Genomic DNA, 21,418 nt, shown 5'->3' on the forward strand with positions numbered 1-21,418 from the left:
AGTAGCCGTGGAATGCTCCTAACTCGGCCTAGGCATCTCGTCACAGCCTAAGAGCTAACTACCCCTAAAGATAGAAGCAGAAAAACTACCTTGCCTCAGAGAAAATCCCCAAAGGATAGATTAGCCCCCCACAAATAATGACTGTGAGAGGAGAAGGAAATGACATACGTAGTATGAAACAAGATTTAGCACAGGAGGCCACTTCTAGCTAAATAGAAATAGTACAGAACAGAGCGCTGTGCGGTCAGTAAAAAAAACTAGAAAAAGTCCACCGCAGAGAAATGCAAAAATCTCCACACCTGACTAAAGGTGTGGAGGGCAAACTCTGCTGCCCAGAGCTTCCAGCTTAACTGAATAGATCCATACTGAAAAGCTGGACAAATGAACAAAAACAAGAAAGTGCTGAACAACAAAAGTCCACAACAAGAGAACCGCAAAAGGACAAGCAAGGACTTAGCTTTGATGAACTGGTCAGAGTGTCAGGAAAGTCCTAAGAGCAATGACTCCAGGCAGGAACAATTGACAACTGGCATTGAATGAGGGATAAGGCCAGACTAATATAGCCGAGCCAGAAAGACGATCAGTGAAAACAGCTGCTGAAGCTAAATCCAAGAAGCAGCCATACCACTCAAAACCACAGGTGGGAGCCAAAGAGCAGAACTCACAAAAATGCTACTTACAGCCACCGGAGGGAGCCCAAGAGTGGAATTCACAACAGTACCCCCCCCCTTAAGGAGGGGTCACCGAACCCTCACCAGAGCCCCCAGGCCGATCAGGATGAGCCAAATGAAAAGCACAAACCAAATCGGCGGCATGAACATCGGAGGCAACAACCCAAGAATTATCCTCCTGGCCATAACCCTTCCACTTGACAAGATACTGAAGCTTCCGCCTCGAAAAACGAGAATCCAAAATTTTCTCAACCACATATTCCAACTCCCCCTCAACCAACACCGGGGCAGGAGGATCAACAGATGGAACAACGGGCACCACATATCTCCGCAACAAAGATCTATGGAAAACATTGTGGATGGCAAAAGAGGCTGGAAGGGCCAAACGAAAAGACACAGGATTGATGATCTCAGAAATCTTATAAGCAGGGCCGGCTCCAGGTTTTTGAGGGCCCCGGGCGAAAGAGTCTCAGTGGGCCCCCCCCCTTTAACACATACCCGATTTATGATGCACAGATACGGCAGAGAAATGTATAGTACAATGCCAGATTTCACTTCTTACATGAGTGACAGCTATTGTAAATTCTGCAGTGTATATATACAGGACAGGAGGAGTGGTACTGTGCAGTGTATATATACAGGAGGAAAGGTGCTGTGCAGTGTATACATACAGGAGGAAAGGTGCTGTGCAGTGTATATATACAGGAGAGGTGCTGTGCAATGTATACATACAGGAGGAAAGGTGCTGTGCAGTGTATATATACAGGGGGAAAGGTGCTGTGCAGTGTATATATACAGGAGAGGTGCTGTGCAGTGTCGTGAGCAGGGCGTTGTTGTATCACAAAATCTTTTCTGTTTTGAGTTTTTCTATGAAACAAAGACTTTTCTACATAAACAACGTTGTTTGGTTTTGCGGCCCTAACAGATCTGTGCTACAAAGTAACATCGCTCGGGCATTAATGAGGGACCTGATGCTGAATCCTTTCTACAAACCCTAATGACCCAATTAGTGCCCCGTCATTAGAAGCTCATTAAACGCCTCCCTGTCCCTAGCAATCATGTACAGTATGGGGGGATCCTGCAGCCCACCCGTGACTGCTCCATACCATACACTGCCCTCTGTCGCTCTCACTATTATCCTGTGCATTTCTCCTTCATCGTTACCCCATGTTACACTTGTCACCCCCCACTACAGAGTAGCAGGGCAGCCAATGTCACCCCCTCCCGGACCCTAATGGCAGCAGGAAATGTCTGCTCCTCTATTGGGTTGGAACCTGATTTAATCAAGGAATAATGTGGATTTGCTGCCGGTGGCTGCAGGGGAAGGGTTAAGTGATGCCATGTCCTTGGTGGGAGCAGTGGCAGCTGCTGGGACCTGGACAGACACAACCAATGTTGCTGTGACAGCACAGTGTGACCTGGAGGAGAGAAGCTGAGACTCCGGAGCAGAAATCACCCACATGCCAGCACTGGGCAGAGTCCCTCCAGTCACCAGCCTGGGGCCACGGGGCCCCAACCTACAGCCCACATGGCAGCAGCTCCCCTTCCTCCTGGCATCTGGTTAACCCCATTTATGTGGGTCAGATTGTTATATTTAAGGTTTAGCAATAACCTTCATACATATGGGAAGGGGTTAAGCTTCTTCCTACCCCACTGGTGCAGGTTTGGTGCAGCATGCATGTATTCTGGGGTTCTGGGAGAGCTGGGTGGCTGCAGGCTGCACCCCACCAGCTGCTCCTCCAGACATCACCCACATCGGAGACAGACAGCAGCAGACTGAGCCACAGGACCAACTGCAATTATTGCTGGATACCTTTGCACTCTGGTAGGAGCTCCTCCAGAATCTTCCTGATAAGTTCAGCTCAGCAGCACTGTCTGCAGCCAGCCAAGGGCCAGAGCAGAGAACTGCTCTCTCCGCCCACAAACAGTCACGCTGGCTGCCTTCTCTTAACCCCTATGTGTGCCTGCCTGGCTGCACTGACTGAGTGAGAAGATGCTTGTGTCAGAGCTGGCACATAGGGGTTAAGAGAACGCAGCCAGCAGTGACTTTGTGGGCGGAGAGAGCACGTTATCTCCTGCTCTGCTCTCCCAGCTGCTAGTGGGCCCCCCTTTCTTCCCAAGGCCCCGGCATTTGCCCGCTGTGCCGGGTGCTGACGCCGGCCCTGCTTATAAGGACAAATAAACTGAGGCTTGAACTTAGCGGAAGAAACCTTCATAGGAACATGACGAGAGGACAACCAAACCAAATCCCCCACACGAAGCCGAGGACCAACACACCGACGGCGGTTAGCAAAACGCTGAGACTTTTCCTGGGACAACGTCAAATTGTCTACCACATGAGCCCAAATCCGCTGTAACCTGTCCATCACAGAATCAACACCAGGACTATCAGAAGGCTCAACCTGCCCTGAAGAAAAACGAGGATGGAAACCAAAATTACAAAAGAAAGGCGAAACCAAAGTAGCCGAACTGGCCCGATTATTAAGGGCAAACTCGGCCAACGGCAAGAAAGTCACCCAATCATCCTGATCAGCAGACACAAAGCATCTAAAATAGGTTTCCAAGGTCTGATTAGTTCGCTCAGTTTGGCCATTGGTCTGAGGATGGAACGCCGAAGAAAAAGACAAATCAATACCCATCCTAGCACAAAGGGCCCGCCAAAACCTGGAAACAAACTGGGAACCTCTGTCAGACACAATATTCTCCGGAATGCCATGCAAACGTACCACATGCTGAAAAAACAATGGAACCAAATCAGAGGAGGAAGGCAATTTAGGCAAAGGTACCAAATGGACCATTTTAGAGAACCGGTCACAAACCACCCAGATAACAGACATCCTCTGGGACACAGGAAGATCCGAAATAAAATCCATGGAAATATGCGTCCAAGGCCTCTCCGGGACGGGCAAAGGCAAAAGCAACCCACTAGCGCGGGAACAGCAAGGCTTGGCTTGGGCGCAAGTCCCACAGGACTGCACAAAAGCACGGACATCACGCGACAAGGAAGGCCACCAAAAGGACCTAGCAACCAAATCTCTGGTACCAAAAATCCCAGGATGACCAGCCAACACTGATCAATGGACCTCAGAAATCACCTTACTCGTCCGTCTATCAGGAACAAACAGCTTCCCCACAGGACAGCGGTCAGGCCTATCAGCCTGAAATTCCTGAAGCACCCGCCGCAAATCAGGGGAGATGGCAGAAAGAATCACCCCTTCCTTAACAATGCCAACCGGCTCAATTACTCCAGGAGAATCCGGCAAAAAACTCCTAGAGAGGGCATCAGCCTTAACATTCTTAGATCCCGGAAGATACGAGACCATAAAATCAAAATGGGAGAAAAACAGGGACCACCGAGCCTGTCTAGGGTTCAGCCGCTTGGCCGACTCAAGGTAAATCAAATTCTTATGATCGGTCAAGACCACAATGCGGTGCTTAGCTCCCTCAAGCCAATGTCGCCACTCCTCAAATGCCCACTTCATAGCCAACAACTCCCGATTGCCGACATCATAATTGCGTTCCGCAGGCGAAAACTTTTGGGAAAAGAAGGCACATGGCTTCATCAAGGAACCATCAGAATTCCTCTGTGACAAAACGGCCCCTGCCCCAATCTCAGAAGCGTCAACCTCAACCTGAAAAGGAAGAGAAACATCCGGTTGACGCAACACAGGGGCAAAAGTAAATCAGCGTTTAAGCTCCTGAAAGGCCTCAACAGCCTCAGAGGACCAATTAGTCACATCAGCGCCTTTCTTCGTCAAAAAGGATCAGGGGTTTAACCACACTAGAGAAGTTGGCAATGAAACGGCGATAAAAATTAGCAAAGCCCAAAAATTTCTGAAGGCTCTTCACAGATGTGGGTTGAATCCAGTCATGAATGGCTTGGACCTTAACAGGATCCATTTCTATAGACGGAGAAAAAATAAACCCCAAAAAAGAGACCTTCTGAACTCCAAATAGGCACTTAGACCCCTTCACAAATAGAGCATTATCACGAAGGATCTGGAACACCATCCTGACCTGTTTCACATGAGACTCCCAATCATCGGAAAAAATCAAAATATCATCCAAATACACAATCAGGAATTTGTCAAGATAATTGCGGAAAATATCATGCATGAAAGACTGGAACACAGATGGAGCATTAGAGAGCCCAAATGGCATCACAAGGTATTCAAAATGGCCTTTGGGCGTATTAAATGCAGTCTTCCATTCGTCACCCTGTTTAATACGAACAAGATTATATGCCTCTCGAAGGTCAATCTTGGTAAACCAACTAGCCCCCTTAATCCTAGCAAACAAATCAGAGAGCAAAGGTAAAGGATATTGGAATTTGACCGTGATCTTATTAAGAAGGCGATAATCAATACAGGGTCTTAAGGAGCCATCCTTCTTGGCAACAAAAAAGAATCCCGCTCCCAATGGTGACGAAGACGGCCGAATATGCCCCTTCTCTAAAGACTCCTTAACATAGCTCCGCATGGCAGCATGCTCTGGCACAGACAGGTTGAAAAGTCGGCCCTTAGGGAACTTACAGCCAGGAATCAAGTCAATAGCACAATCACAGTCCCTGTGTGGTGGAAGGGAACTGGACTTGGGCTCATCGAATACATCCTGGAAATCTAACAAAAATTCAGGAACATCAGAAGAGGGGGAAGAGGAAATTGACATCAAAGGAACGTCACTATGTACCCTTGACAACCCCAACTAGTCACAGACATTGATTTCCAATCCAGCACTGGATTGTGTACTTGTAACCATGGAAAACCCAGTACAACAACATCATGTAAATTATGCAACACCAGAAAACGGCAATCTTCCTGATGTTCAGGAGCCGTGTACATAGTCATCTGCGTCCAGTACTGAGGTTTATTCTTGGCCAATGGTGTAGCATCAATACCCCTCAAGGGTATGGGACTCTGCAAAGGCTGCAAAGAAAAACCACAGCGCCTAGCGAATTCTAAGTCCATTAAGTTCAGAGCAGCGCCTGAATCCACAAATGCCATGACAGAAAAAGATGACAATGAGCAAATCAGGGTCACAGACAGGAGAAACTTAGGCTGCACAGCACTAATGGTAACAGATCTAGCGACCCTCTTAATACGCTTAGGGCAATCAGAAATAGTATGAGCAGAATCACCACAGTAAAAACACAGCCCATTCTGACGTCTGTATCCCCTCTGTTCCGCTCTAGTCAAAATCCTATCACATTGCATGGGCTCAGGACTTTGCTTAGAGGACACTGCCATATGGTGCACCACTTTGCGTTCGCGCAGGCGCCGATCAATCTGAATGGCCAGAGACATAGATTCGCTCAAACCAACAGGCGTGGGAAACCCCACCATAACATCTTTAAGGGCTTCAGAAAGACCCTTTCTGAAAATTGCTGCCAGAGCGTCCTCATTCCATTTAGTGAGCACAGACCATTTTCTAAATTTCTGGCAGTATAATTCTGCGGCTTCCTGACCCTGACACAGGGCCAACAGTGTTTTCTCAGCATGCTCTACAGAGTTAGGTTCGTCATACAATAATCCGAGCGATTGAAAAAATGCATCTACATTAAGCAATGCCGGATTCCCTGACTCAAGTGAGAATGCCCAGTCCTGAGGGTCGCCACGCAGTAGAGAAATAACTATCTTTACTTGCTGAACGGGGTCACCAGAAGAACGGGGTTTCAGAGCCAAAAACAATTTGCAGTTATTTTTAAAGTTCAAAAACTTAGATCTATCCCCGTAAAACAAATCCGGAGTAGGAATTCTAGGCTCTAAGGCCAGAGTCTGAACCACATAATCTTGAATACTCTGTACTCTTGCAGCAAGCTGATCCACACGATAAAACAAACCCTGAACATCCATGCCTGCATCCAAATCCCGAATCACCCAGAGATCAAGAGGAAGGAAAAAGACAAAACAAACTAAAGAAAAAAAAATGGCTCAGAACTCTTTTTCTCTTCCTTCTTTTGAGAGGCATTCAGCTCATTTTTGGCCAGTTGTACTGTTATGATCTGGTGATTAGGGAGCGACATGCGTCTAGCTCTGAGCAGGTGGCAACTATACTGACCGCAGTCCCTAAGCTCAACACAACACTAGAAGTAGCCGTGGAATGCTCCTAACTCGGCCTAGGCATCTCGTCACAGCCTAAGAGCTAACTACCCCTAAAGATAGAAGCAGGAAAACTATCTTGCCTCAGAGAAAATCCCCAAAGGATAGATTAGCCCCCCACAAATAATGACTGTGAGAGGAGAATGAAATGACATACGTAGTATGAAACAAGATTTAGCACAGGGGGCCACTTCTAGCTAAATAGAAATAGTACAGAACAGAGCGCTGTGCGGTCAGTAAAAAAAACTAGAAAAAGTCCACCACAGAGAAATGCAAAAATCTCCACACCTGACTAAAGGTGTAGAGGGCAAACTCTGCTGCCCAGAGCTTCCAGCTTAACTGAATAGATCCATACTGAAAAGCTGGACAAATGAACAAAAACAAGAAAGTGCTGAACAACAAAAGTCCACAACAAGAGAACCGCAAAAGGACAAGCAAGGACTTAGCTTTGATGAACTGGTCAGAGTGTCAGGAAAGTCCTAAGAGCAATGACTCCAGGCAGGAACAATTGACAACTGGCATTGAATGAGGGATAAGGCCAGACTAATATAGCCGAGCCAGAAAGATGATCAGTGAAAACAGCTGCTGAAGCTAAATCCAAGAAGCAGCCATACCACTCAAAACCACAGGAGGGAGCCAAAGAGCAGAACTCACAAAAATGCTACTTACAACCACCGGAGGGAGCCCAAGAGCGGAATTCACAACACATTATACGGGGCAATTATCTCTATGGAGCATCTTATGGGGCCATAATCAGCATTTGTGGAGCATTATACGGGGCAAATGTGTCTATGGAGCATCTTATGGGACTATAATCAGCATTTGTGCAGCATTATACGGGGCAAATGTCTCTATAGAGCATCTTATGGGGCCATAATCAGCATTTGTGGAGCATTATACGGGGCAATTATCTCTATGGAGCATCTTATGGGGCCATAATCAGCATTTGTGCAGCGTTATACGGGGCCAATGTGTCTATGGAGCATCTTATGGGGCCATAATCAGCATTTGTGGAGCATTATACGGGGCAAATGTGTCTATGGAGCATCTTATGGGGCCATAATCAGCATTTGTGCAGCATTATATGGGGCAAATGTCTATATGGAGCATCTTATGGGGCCATAATCAGCATTTGTGCAGCATTATATGGGGCAGATGTCTGTATGGAGCATCTTATGGGGCCATGATCAGCATTTGTGCAGCATTATATGGGGCAAATGTGTTTATGGAGCATCTTATGGGGCCATAATCAACATTTGTGCAGCATTATATGGGAGAAATGTCTCTATGGAGCATCTTATGGGGCCATAATCAGCATTTGTACAGCATTATTTGGGGCATATTTTAATATGGAGCATCTTATGGGGCCCATCATTAACTGTATGGAGCATTATATGGGGCTCCTGATTCAATATGGATTGTTATTTTTATTATTATTATTATTATTATATATAGCACCATTGATTCCATGGTGCTGTACATGAGAATGGGTTACATACAAGTTACAGATATCACTTACAGTAAACAAACTAACAATTACAGACTGATACAGAAGGGCGAGGACCCTGCCCTTGTGGGCTTACATTCTACAAGATTATGGGGAAGGAGACAATAGGTTGAGGGTTGCAGCAGCTCCAGTGTTGGTGGGCCGGTAGCTTCGGTAGTGGTGAGTAGACAGCAGGGTCAGTGCAGGCTGTAGACTTTCCTGAAGAGATGGGTTTTCAGGTTCCGTCTGAAGGATCCAAATGTGGTTGATAGTCGGATGTGTTGGGGCAGAGAATTCCAGAGGATGGGGGATATTCGGGAGAATTCTTGGAGACAATTGGATGAGGAGCGAATAAGTGTGGAGGAGAGAAGGAGGTCTTGGGAGGACCGGAGATTACGTGAGGGAAGCTATCGGGAGATTAGTTCAGAGATATATGGAGGAGACAGGTTGTGGATGGCTTTGTAGGTCAGTATTAGTAATTTGAACTGGATACGCTGAGGGAATGGGAGCCAGTGAAGAGATTTGCAGAGGGGGGAAGCGGAGGAGTAGTGAGGAGAGAGATGAATTAGTTGGGCAGCAGAGTTTAGGATGGACTGGAGAGGTGCAAGGGTGTTAGCAGGGAGGCCGCAGAAAAGGATGTTGCAGTAGTCAAGGCGGGAGATGATGAGGGCATGCACAAGCATTTTAGTAGATTGACGATTGAGGAAAGGACGGATTCTGGAGATATTTTTGAGTTGGAGGCGACAGGAGGTGGACTGAGCTTGGATGTGCGGTTTGAAGCATAGGACAGAGTCAAAGGTTACTCCGAGGCAGAGGACTTCCGGTACGGGGGAAAGCATGATGTCATTGATTGCAATAGATAGGTCAGGTAAGGAAGATCTATGGGATGAAGGAAAGATGATGAGTTCAGATTTGTCTACATTGAGTTTGAGGAAGCGAGAGGAGAAGAAGGATATGGTTGATAGACACTCTGGGATTCTGGACAGCAGAGCGGTGACGTCTGGGCCAGAGAGGTAGATCTGAGTGTCATCAGCATAGAGGTGGTACTGGAATCCATGGGACTTTATGAGTGGTCCCAGGTCAAGTGTATAAATTGAGAACAGTAGTGGTCCTAGAACAGAGCCTTGGGGGACTCCAACAGAGAGAGGGTTGGATGAGGAGGTAGTGTGGGAGTGGGAGATGCTGATTGTGCAGTTGGAAAGGTACGAGGAGATCCAGGATAGGGCAAGGTCTTTGATGCCAAAGGAGGAGAGGATCTGTAGCAGGAGGCAGTGGTCAACTGTGTCAAAAGCAGAGGACAGGTCTAGAAGGAGGAGTACAGAGTATTGTCCGTTAGCTTTGGCGGTAAGTAGGGCATTAGTGATTTTGGACAGGGCTGTCTCAGTTGAGTGATGGGGCTGGAAACCAGATTGTAGATTGTCAAAGAGCAAGTTAGATGAGAGTTGGGAGGAAAGTTCAGAGTGGACGTGCTGCTTCAGGAGTTTGGAAGCGAATGGGAGCAGCGAAATTGGGCAATATCTGGACATAGCAGTTGGATCGAGGGTTGGCCTTTTAAGGATAGGCGTGATTGTGGCATGTTTGAAAGCAGAAGGGAAGGTGCCAGAAGCTGGTGATAGGTTGAAGAGGTGGGTTAGGGATGGGATAAGTGTGGTGGTGAGGTTGGGGAGGAGGTGGGTTGGGATGGAGTCCAGCGCACAGGTGGTGAGGTGAGATTTGGAGAGGAGACAATTAAGCCCCCCTTCAGTGATGTTGGATAGGGAGGTTATGGGGTTTGGGCATTGGTCTGGTATACAAAGGGGTTGTGGTGGTTGAACAATGAAGACTTGCCTTGTCTGGTTGATCTTATTTTTAGTGTGTAGCAAAGTCCTCAGCAGAGATGAGGGAGGTTGGAGGGGGCAGTGGGGGGGCGGAGGAGGGAGTTAAAGGTTTTGAATAACTGTTTTGGGTTGTAGGATAGGGAAGATACGAGGGTTGTGAAGTAGGCCTGTTTAGCAGAGGTGAGAGCAGATTTAAAAGCGAGTGTTGCTTGTTTGAATACAGTGAAGTCATCTTGCGAGTGTGTTTCCTTCCAACGCCGCTCTGCAACCCTGGACACTTATCGGAGCTTTTTAGTGGTGTTATTGTGCCAAGGTTGTCTATTGATACGTCGCACTCTGCCATGGACGAGAGGGGCACCGTGTCAATAGCTGATGTGAGAGAGGCATTGTAGAAAGCAGCGGCACTGTCTGTGTCATGGAGTGAGGATATGGATGCTAGTAGTAGGATGGAGTCAGAGAGTGTGTGGGTGTCTAGGTGTGCAAGGTTTCTCCGGGGGTGCGCATGTTGCTGGACATGGGTGACCGGTGAAGAGGACAGGTATGAGAAGGTGAGCAGATGGTGGTCAGATAGAGGGAGAGGGGAGGTGGTGAAGTTAGATAGAGAGCAGAGACGGGTGAATACCAGGTCTAATGTATGTCCGTCTGTGTGGGTGGCTGCGGAGCACCACTGAGTAAGTCCAAAGGATGAAGTAAGGGACAGAAGTTTGGAGGCTGTTGACTGAAGGATATCAATGGGGATGTTAAAGTCACCCATGATGATGGTGGGAATGTCAGCAGAGAGAAAGTGAAGAAGCCAGATGGAGAATTGGTCAATAAAGGCAGTGGCCGGGCCTGGAGGTTGGTATATGACGGCCACTTGGAGGCTGGAGGGAGAGTAGATGCGGACAGAATGGACTTCAAAAGAAGGGAGGATAAGGGAGGGAAGAGGTGGGATTGTGTTAAAGGTGCAGTTTGAAGAAAGGAGAAGACCCACTCCTCCACCATGTCTGTTTCCGCGGCGAGGGGTGTGGGTGAAGTGGAGGCCTCCGTAACACAGCGCAGCAGGGGAGGCGGTGTCAGAGGGTGTTAGCCATGTTTCTGTGAGGCCGAGGAAGGCAAGATTGTGATAGAGAAAAAGGTTGTGAATCACATGAAGCTTATTGCAGATTGAGCGGGCATTCCAAAGTGCTCCAGAGAGAGGGAGCAGGGAAGTGGACATCAGGGGCACGGGTTTTATGTTGGAAAGATTGCGGTAGTTAATATTAGATAGGGGATGGCGGGAGGGGGTAGTAATGGGAGGTATGAGCTGTGGGGGTCCAGGGTTGGGAGATATGTCTCCAGCAGTGAGGAGAAGCAGAGAAAGGGAGAGCAGGTGGGAGAAAGAGAGTGGCCGGCCGAGTGGATATTCAAAAACACTTAACCTACTGATGTCGCAATTACCGTATTTTCCGCTTTGTAAGACGCACTTTATTTCCCCCAAATTTGGGGGGGAAATGTGGGTGCGTCTAACAAAGCGGATATACCGCTTACCATTACAGGCTGGGAGGAGGGGGTGTCCGCCGCCGCTACCGCCTGCCGCCGCTGTCGTCCGCCGCCACTGCCGGGGTTGTCCGCTGCTGCCCCGGGTGATGCTGAAGGCTCCGGTGCTGCGGGGGGCTCTGGCGACATATTGTGAAAGACCAGAGCCCCCCGGCAGTTCTTCCATGCGTTCCAGTATGACTTATTCCGGGAAAATGGCCGCCGGAATCTCGGGAGATGAGATTTCAGCGCTGAGATCTCATCTCTCGAGATTCCGGCGGCCATTTTCCCGGAGTTAGTTCCAGTATGACTGACTCCGGGAAAATGGCCGCCGGAATCTCGGGAGATGAGATTTCAGCGCTGAGATCTCATCTCTCGAGATTCCGGCGGCCATTTTCCCGGAATTAGTCATACTGGAACGCATGGAAGAACTGCCGGGGGGCTCTGGTCTTTCACAAAATGTCGCCAGAGCCCCCCGCAGCACCGGAGACAGCCCTACAGCACAGGAGCCCCCTGCAGACCCCTCATCCCAGCCTGCAGCAAAGGAGCCCCCTGCAGACCCCTCATCCCAGCCTGCAGCAAAGGAGCCCCCTGCAGACCCCTCATCCCAGGCTGCAGCACAGGAGCCCCCCTGCAGCACAGGAGCCCCCTGCAGACCCCCTCATCCCAGCCTGCAGCAATGCTCCACTCCTGCCTCCGGCAACGAGCCTGGGACCCTGATCCACCACAACGACAACCCCTGGTAAGTAATAAGACGCATGGATTATAAGACGCCCCACCAATTTATTAAAAAATAGTTTTTTCCTATTTTTCTCCTCAAAATTTGGGGTGCGTCTTATAATCCGGAGCGTCTTACAAAGCGAAAAATACGGTAATTTTACTTTTATTGGTATCTATTTTTATTTTTGACATTTACCGGTAGCTGCTGCATTTTCCACCCTAGGGTTATACTGGAGTCATTAAGTTTTCCCAGTTTTTTGTGGCAAAATTAGATGTCTCGGCTTATACTCGGGTCGGCTTATTCTCGAGTATATACGGTAAATAAAAAAATGCTGGAGTTTTGCTTTATGGTTGTGCGCAGATTCGAGAACTCATTTTCATTAGTACAGCTAGTTGTGGGTAAGCGGTGGGATGGTGGATCAGTTTGGGGGGCTCGTTCTAGTTGACCTCCCTCAGCATGCGCTAACAGAGGAATGCATTACTCAATATGCTCATAGACAGTTTCCTTGAGTACTATATGTCCAACCTCTGGCAAGTGCTGTATATTTTCTGGGCAGTACATAGAAAATCTTTAGTGAAAGCCGGTCACAATTAATTGGTACTTGTACAGATATCTTATAAATATGATGTTTTAGCACAACTTCTATTATCCAAAATTTATGCACTGCCAAAAAAAAGCCAATGGACTGTTGGCCACTGGAGCAGACAATCACTTAAAGAAGGCCACCAATAGGTGGAAAGTGGGCTTATACAGTTTGATCATAATGTGTATCACAAAAGTGTAAAGGGAACCTGTGAAGTCAGGATGTTTAGTTGATTGATGTCCTGTTCAGCACATTCACAAAATGAGCGGGATGTCAAGCAGCAGTAGGCATGATGGGAGAACAGCCATGATTGCTCTGTGCTGTGCCGCGTGGGGCGCAGTGTGATTATGAGGTTGTTTTCTTCTGTCACTGTGCAGTGCTGCTATTACACTAACATGGTCTGATACTTATTATATCCCCTATCCTGCTCTTCACTTACTTACATAATCCTGACATGACAGGTTCCCTTCAAAGAGGTCCTGTCACCAGGTCTAAAGTGGCCAGTTTTTGCTTTATGACCTCTTCTCCACTGAGTATTGCATCTTATTTTTAAATCCCTCATGTGGTTTTAGGAATATGGACATTTTTATTTGCTGCAGATTTTTATAGTATTTACCAATCCTATGCTTCCTATTGAACCCCTACTCCAGTCTTTCTGCACGCTCAGACAGGAGCTATGTGCTCCTGTCTGCTGAACTGCGCACTTCTTGGGGATCTATTGTGTGATTTGTGGGGGTCTCAATACCTGGACTAACTGATCTACAGACAATTCATGTGCGTGCTAAATATGAAAAATCAAGAACAAAGTTTAGTTACTCTTTATATTTACCAAAGCAGGAGAGGTTCTTTTTGGTTCATAGATTACAATCTGAAGTATGTGACTCCTATATATGACTTCCACAATGGAAAAAGATTATCCAGGTGGGACAGCCCTTTTTACATTGGATACATAGTTTTAGGAAGCAAACTTTTTTTTAAGGGAGACATTACTTATTTAGATAGAAATAATACATTACTAATAAATAAAATGTTAAAATGTGCCTTTATGAATGCTTGAGAACCCAGTAGTGATTTTCATCAGTATTTCTATCAGACACTTACTTCTTTCATGATATATACAGACACTCGACCACGCTCCCGTCCATCACTGAAGAACATTGGTGCTCCAACCAATAGGACATCAGTTACTCCATCTTCATCCACGTCTACAGAACCAATCTCGCTCCCAAAATATGATCCAATCTACCAGGGACAGAAAAAAAATCAAAATGCGACCTCATTAATTATCACAATATTGGGAGGATAATCAGATTACACTATAACAGCAATGAAATGCTATGAATGGTTGTGATGAGCAGTAGTATTTTGGAGTCCATGCATAATGTCCTTCTCGGTAACTATGATGTACACAGCAGTAATATGTGGTTACCTGATCCCCCAGAAGAGACTGATGAATGACAAGGTTGTCCATGCCCTGCATACTGAAGATGATCACTTTTCCAGTGTGGTTGAACCGCGGGGCCCCAGAAACATACAGCCTGACACGTTCCGGTGTCATTACAGACGTCACAGTGTAACCTGCCCAATACAGAAGAAGAAAGCTAAACACAGCCATATCAGACAGATATATAGAATTATATACATATTTAAAGGATATGAACACCGCTTACTTAAAAGCGTTTGTTTTGGGCTAAAACATTTGGTTTCTATAGCCTTTATGTATCACTGTACATACAGGTGCTTCTCACAAAATTAGAATATCATCAAAAAGTTAATTTATTTCAGTTCTTCAATACAAAAAGTGTCATTACAAACAGAATGATCTATTTCAAGTGTTTATTTCTGATAATGTTGATGATTATGGCATACAGCCAATGAAAACACAAAAGTCATTATCACAGTAAATTATAATAATTCACAAAAAACACCTGCACAGGCTTCCTAAGTGTTTAAAAATGTCCCTTAGTCTGTTGCAGTAGTCTCGACAATCATGGGGAAGACTGCTGTGACTTGACAGATGTCCAGAAGGCAGTCATTGACACACTCCACAAGGAGGGGGAGCCACAAAAGGTCATTGCTTAACAAGCTGGTTGTTCACAGAGAGTTGTATCCAAGCAAATTAATGGAAAGTTGAGTGGAAGGAAAAAGTGTGGCAGAAAAAGGTGCACAAGCAACCGGGATAACCCAACCTTGAAAGAATTGTTAAGAAAAGGCCACTCATAAATTTGGGGGAGATTTACAAGGAGTGGACTGCTGCTGTAGTCATTGGCTCAAGAGCCACCACACACAGACGTACAGCAGCAGTCCACTCCTTGTGAATGTATTTTTTTTATTTTTGTCAATGTGTTTTTTTTTTTCATGTCATGATTGGTATATAAAAAAAAGCAATCTTGCAGTTCTCACACTGGCCACTGAGGCTATTTTAGACTCATACTTCCTGTCCATTCAGAAAGAGTTTTCATCAGTCTCAATATCATAAAAGACATGATCATAATGTCAGGTAACACTTTTATACACAGTCAATAATACAGGATCCACCAATCACAACAATTTTCAATTAAATTCAGGTTTCGGCTGGCCCATTACAGAATTTTGATCTTCAGATCTTTTTCTGGTAAAGCGATTTTTTGTTGATAACAAGGTTTGCTTATGGTCAAATTCCTCTTCATCTTCAACTGTTTAGCAGAGACCTGAAGATTTTGTTGCAGAATTGACTAATATTTGGAACTTTTCATAATTCCCTTCACCAATTTCAGCTGCCAAAAATGAGTCCCTAAGCGTAATGCTGCCTACACCATGCTTCACTGAGGGTAAGATGTTCTTTTGGTGATGCGCAGTGTTGGAGATGCTCCAAACATACATTTTGTATATATTTCCAAAAAGTTCCTCCTTGGTCTAATCAGACCATAACATGTTTTCCCTTGATTTAGATTTTATCAAAACATAGTTGGGCTTGGATGTTTTTCTTTGTAAGTAAAGGCTACCATCTTGCCACCCTATCCCACAGGCCAGACATATAAAGAATAAATTAGATTGTTGCTCATGCAGTATACAACCAGTACTTGTCAGAAATTCCTGAGGCTTTATTGTTGCAGTAAGCCTCTTGGCAGCCTCCAAGACTAATTTTCTTCTTGTCTTTTCATCAATTTTTGATGGACACGCAATTCTAGATAATGACACTGCTGCGCCAAATTTAAGCCACTTCTTCACGATCGTCTTTACAGTGTTACATGTTTTATCTAATGCCTTGGACTTTTTTTGTACCTTTCTCCTGATTAACACTAATGAGATCCCTTTGCTGTATTGTACGGACCATGGTTTTGCTGTAAAATGCAACTAAGAAAATGTCAGGAAAATTTTATTAAAATAGCTAAACTTTATATGAAGTTAATAAGAATCCCTGTAAATGATGGCAGCTTTGTACTGACTACTAATTAACAGCTTAAGGGTATGTGCACACGTTGCGGAAATGTGTGCGGATTTTTCCGCACTGATTTTGGCATATCCGCAGGAAATCCACACTGCGGAATTACCGCTGATTTACCGCGGTTTTTGTGCGGATTCCTCCTGCGGTTTTACACCTGCGTATTCCTATTATGGAGCAGGTGTAAACCGCTGCAGAATCCGCACAAAGAATTGACATGCTGTGGAATAAACAACGCAGTGTTTCCGCGCTTTTTTTCTGCAGCATGTGCACTGCGAATTTTGTTTTCCATAGGTTTATATGGTACTGTAAACTCATGGAAAACTGCTGCGAATCCTCAGTGGCCAATCCGCTGCGGATCTGCAGCAAAATCCGCAGCGTGTGCACATACCCAACATTTTATTGACTTATTTTGAACACAGCCACATCCCGACTTATTAGATGTTGTTCACACTCATGCAACCACACAATTTTAGTTTTGATTTTTTTTCCCCCCTCAAAAGGATTTCAGTTTGTGTCGTAATAGATTTGTACAGATTAGGGGGGACATTAAAGGTGTAAAAAGTTTGTGATTTTTTTTATATGACACAAATTTGGCATTATAACAGGGTTGTGTAGACTTTTTATATCTACTGTATGAAAAAATAAAATTTCTAATTGGAATTGTCAAAGATTACTCGAATATGCTGCTTTCGGCAGAGTATCACAATACATAAAGATCTATGCGTTATATGAGTTGGTATGTGTATAGCACTGTATAGGAAGTCTGAGATCTTGGCTTTGGGGTACATTATTTTAAATAAGTAATCTGCAAAATGATATAATATGTGTAGTTGATTTTAATAGTTCTGTTAAATTGCTGAGTCAGGACCATTCGATTTGATAAAGGTAAAGTTAAGGAATACTTGGAGCACGGGCTGATGATGTTTATACTAACTTGATTGGAGACCACAGGTTTGGCGCCTTCCATAATATTGTTGTAAAGCCCTGAATATCGAGGAAAGACAATACTAATGCAAGAGACGCTCTCTGCTCTTACACATTCCCCCAGCAGCAAATGTGGTGGTGTGGTAAGCAACTCCAGGCAAGTGGCCAGACGTCTTTTCCACAGGACCCAAAGCAATAAGATCCATCCTGGACATTGCGGATATAAAACACTTATTTTCTCCCCACAATTTTCCGAGTGATGTTCCAAGACATAGATCAGAATTCAGAGCTGGGCATTAACCCATAATGCCCGTAATCCTCTACATTCAAAGTACTGATGGGGTAAAAAGGACGTCTTTCATGCTAACTCTGCCCAAATATATTATTGAGAACAAATAGCTTTACATATATATATATATATATATATATACATATATATATGTATATATATATATATATATATATATATATATATATAGTGAAAGCATAGACTGTATATATCAGATGTGATATAGGGGGCAGATAATAAATTGGGAGAAATGTGATAGGAGCCAATAAAGGTTTTAAAGGGAGACAGGATCTGGGCAAGTAAACCTGAAGATTAATTTTCTATATTCGTGGAAATTGCTTTGAGGTATTTAAGTTTGTAAACTCCATTATGTGTAACAATGACTTGCCAGGACTGTATACATGTCATGTAATAAGCCCCATTTGTTTATAATTGTATAAGCAGTCAGGTTATCCCAGATATTCATATTGCCATGTGATACTTTTAGCTGTAGCATAACACGTTTTATATTCCAAATGAAAAATCATTATTGCTGTGAAAAATCCACTTCTGAGCTCATTTAGTAGGGATTATCAGGCCCACATGACTATGAGGATATATAAGAACAACCGCTCAAGTCTTAGACCAGTGATGGCCAACCTGTGACTCTCCAACTCCTTTCATACCCTCACTGCTGCAGTTCCAATGTTGGGGTATTACCAGGGTAGAATAAGTTGTGTTACAGTAGAGTGTATAATGTGTAACAAGACGCCATAGCTTGGGTACCCACCTTTGATACTCAGAATTAGTAGTCTGACTTGCTATAAATCCCACCTCATGATGTGCACACTCAGCCAGCCTGGACCTACATGCCCCTTCAGAATAGGAGAAGGCGTCCTCCTTAGTTAGCTAAGGATTCCCGACTCCACATACGGCAATCAGACTAGTTCCCTGGATCAACGCCCTATCAAGGAATCTAGTGTATATACCCTGTAACATTATACTTTTCCAGAAAGGTATCCAGTCCCCTCTTAAATGTAAGTAATGAATCACTCATTACTACATCATACGGCAGAGAGTTCCATAGTCTCACTGCTCTTACAATAAAGAATCCACGTCTGTTATTATGCTTAAACCTTTTTTCCTCCAAACGCAGAGGATGCCCCCTTGTCCCGGTTTCAGGTCTATGATTAAAAAGATAATCAGAAAGGTCTTTGTACTGTCCCCTCATATATTTATACATTAACATAAGATCACCCCTTAGTCTTCGTTTTTCCAAACTAAATAGCCCCAAGTGTAATAACCTATCTTGGTATTGCAGACCCCCCAGTCCTCTAATAACCTTGGTCGCTCTTCTCTGCACCCGCTCTAGTTCAGCTATGTCTTTCTTATACACCGGAGACCAGAACTGTGCACAGTATTCTAAATGTGGTCAAACTAGTGACTTGTATAGAGATAAAATTATGTTCTCCTCATGAGCATCTATGCCTCTTTTAATGCATCCCATTATTTTATTTGCCTTTGTAGCAGCTGCCTGACACTGGCCACTGAATATGAGTTTGTCATCCACCCATACACCCAGGTCTTTTTCATTGACGGTTTTGCCCAGAGTTTTAGAATTAAGCACATAATTATACATCCTATTTCTTCTACCCAAGTGCATGACCTTACATTTATCCCCATTAAAGCTCATTTGCCATTTACCAGCCCAAGCTTCTAGTTTACATAAATCATCCTGTAATATAAAATTGTCTTCCTCTGTATTGATTACCCTGCAGAGTTTAGTGTCATCTGCAAATATTGAAATTCTACTCTGAATACCCCCTACAAGGTCATTAATAAATATGTTAAAAAGAAGAGGGCCCAATACTGAACCCTGTGGTACCCCACTGCTAACCGCTACCCAGTCCGAGTGTGCTCCATTAATAAACACCCTTTGTTTCCTATCCCTGAGCCCAACCCACTTGCACATATTTTCCCCTATCCCCATTATTCTCATTTTATGTATCAACCTTTTGTGTGGCACCGTATCAAAAGCTTTTGAAAAGTCCATATACACTACATCCACTGGGTTCCCTTGGTCCAATCTGGAACTTACCTCTTCATAGAAACTGATCAAATTAGTCTGACATGAACGGTCCCTAGTAAACCCGTGCTGATACTGGGTCATGAGGTTATTCCTCTTCAGATACTCCAGTATAGCATCCCTTAGAATGCCCTCCAGGATTTTACCCACAGTATAGGTTAAGCTTACTGGCCTATAATTTCCGAGTTCAGTTTTTGTCCCCTTTTTGAATATTGGCACCACATTTGCTATACGCCAGTCCTGTGGTACAGACCCTGTTATTATGGAGTCTTTAAAGATCTATAATATAACGCTGGGAGCGTCACTCTGTCCGAAGCCTCTATAGACTGCGCAAGCGCAAGCGCCGGCGCAGTCTGGGCCTCACAGAGCGACGCTCCCGGGAGATCGCGGTGTGCGTTCACACTGAACACACACCGCGATCTCCACCGCAGAAGCAGGGACCGCCAGGAGGGTGAGTATCGGCCATATTCACCTGTCCCCGTTCCATCGCTGAGCGGAGCCATCTTCCCGGTCTTCGGTCTGTGGCCTTCAGTTCAGAGGGCGCGATGACGCGCTTAATGCGCGCCGGCGCCGCCCTCTGACTGAATAGTCACGGCCAGGAGACCGGGAAGATGGCGGCGCTCAGCGATGGAACGCCGGACAGGTGAGTATAGTAAGTGCTGGGGGGGCCTGAGCTGGCGGCGATACCGGCACCTGACCCCCACAGCGCGCCGGTGTCCCCGCCTGCTCAGGCCCCCCAGCACTCAGCGCCGAGCGGGTCAGAGGCAGGATGGGGACGCAGGATGGAGCAGCACATAAGGATGGGGACGCAGGATGGAGCAGCACATAAGGATGGGGACGCAGGATGGAGCAGCACATAAGGATGGGGACGCAGGATGCAGCAGCACATAAGGATGGGGACGCAGGATGCAGCAGCACATAACAGGATGGGGACGCAGGATGGAGCAGCACATAAGGATGGGGACGCAGGATGCAGCAGCACATAAGGATGGGGACGCAGGATGGAGCAGCACATAAGGATGGGGACGCAGGATGGAGCAGCACATAAGGATGGGGACGCAGGATGCAGCAGCACATAAGGATGGGGACGCAGGATGGAGCAGTGCATGACAGGATGGGGACGCATGATGGAGCAGCGCATGACAGGATGGGGACGCAGGATGGAGTAGCACATGACAGGATGGGGACACAGGATGGGAGCAGCGCATCACAGGATGGGGACGCAGGATGGAGCAGCACATAAGGATGGGGACGCAGGATGGAGCAGCACATAAGGATGGGGACGCAGGATGCAGCAGCACATAAGGATGGGGACGCAGGATGGAGCAGCACATAACAGTATGGGGACGCAGGATGGAGCAGGACATAAGGATGGGGACGCAGGATGGAGCAGCACATAAGGATGGGGACGCAGGATGGAGCAGCACATAAGGATGGGGACGCAGGATGGAGCAGCCCATAAGGATGGGGACGCAGGATGGGAGCAGCACATAAGGATGGGGACGCAGGATGGAGCAGCACATAAGGATGGGGACGCAGGATGGAGCAGCACATAAGGATGGGGACGCAGGATGGGAGCAGCACATAAGGATGGGGACGCAGGATGGAGCAGCACATAAGGATGGGGACGCAGGATGCAGCAGCACATAAGGATGGGGACGCAGGATGGAGCAGCACATAAGGATGGGGACGCAGGATGGAGCAGCACATAAGGATGGGGACGCAGGATGCAGCAGCACATAAGGATGGGGACGCAGGATGGAGCAGTGCATGACAGGATGGGGACGCATGATGGAGCAGCGCATGACAGGATGGGGACGCAGGATGGAGCAGCACATGA

At 46.0% G+C, this 21,418-nt stretch overlaps 1 protein-coding gene across 1 annotated transcript in view; it reads right to left on the minus strand.

Annotated features, from left to right (window-relative positions):
* Nucleotides 1-21,418, minus strand: part of ITGA11 (integrin subunit alpha 11) — a 276,560-nt gene that overhangs the window by 91,924 nt on the left and 163,218 nt on the right. The window contains exons 12-13 of the mRNA XM_069766420.1: nt 14,303-14,451; nt 13,975-14,115 (exon numbers count right to left, since the gene is read on the minus strand). Of these exons, the coding sequence (XP_069622521.1) occupies nt 13,975-14,115; nt 14,303-14,451 (290 nt within the window). The remainder of the gene's footprint in view (nt 1-13,974; nt 14,116-14,302; nt 14,452-21,418) is intronic.

The sequence above is a fragment of the Ranitomeya imitator genome, chromosome 4, assembly GCF_032444005.1.
Source record: "Ranitomeya imitator isolate aRanImi1 chromosome 4, aRanImi1.pri, whole genome shotgun sequence".
Classification (NCBI taxonomy): Eukaryota; Metazoa; Chordata; class Amphibia; order Anura; family Dendrobatidae; genus Ranitomeya; species Ranitomeya imitator.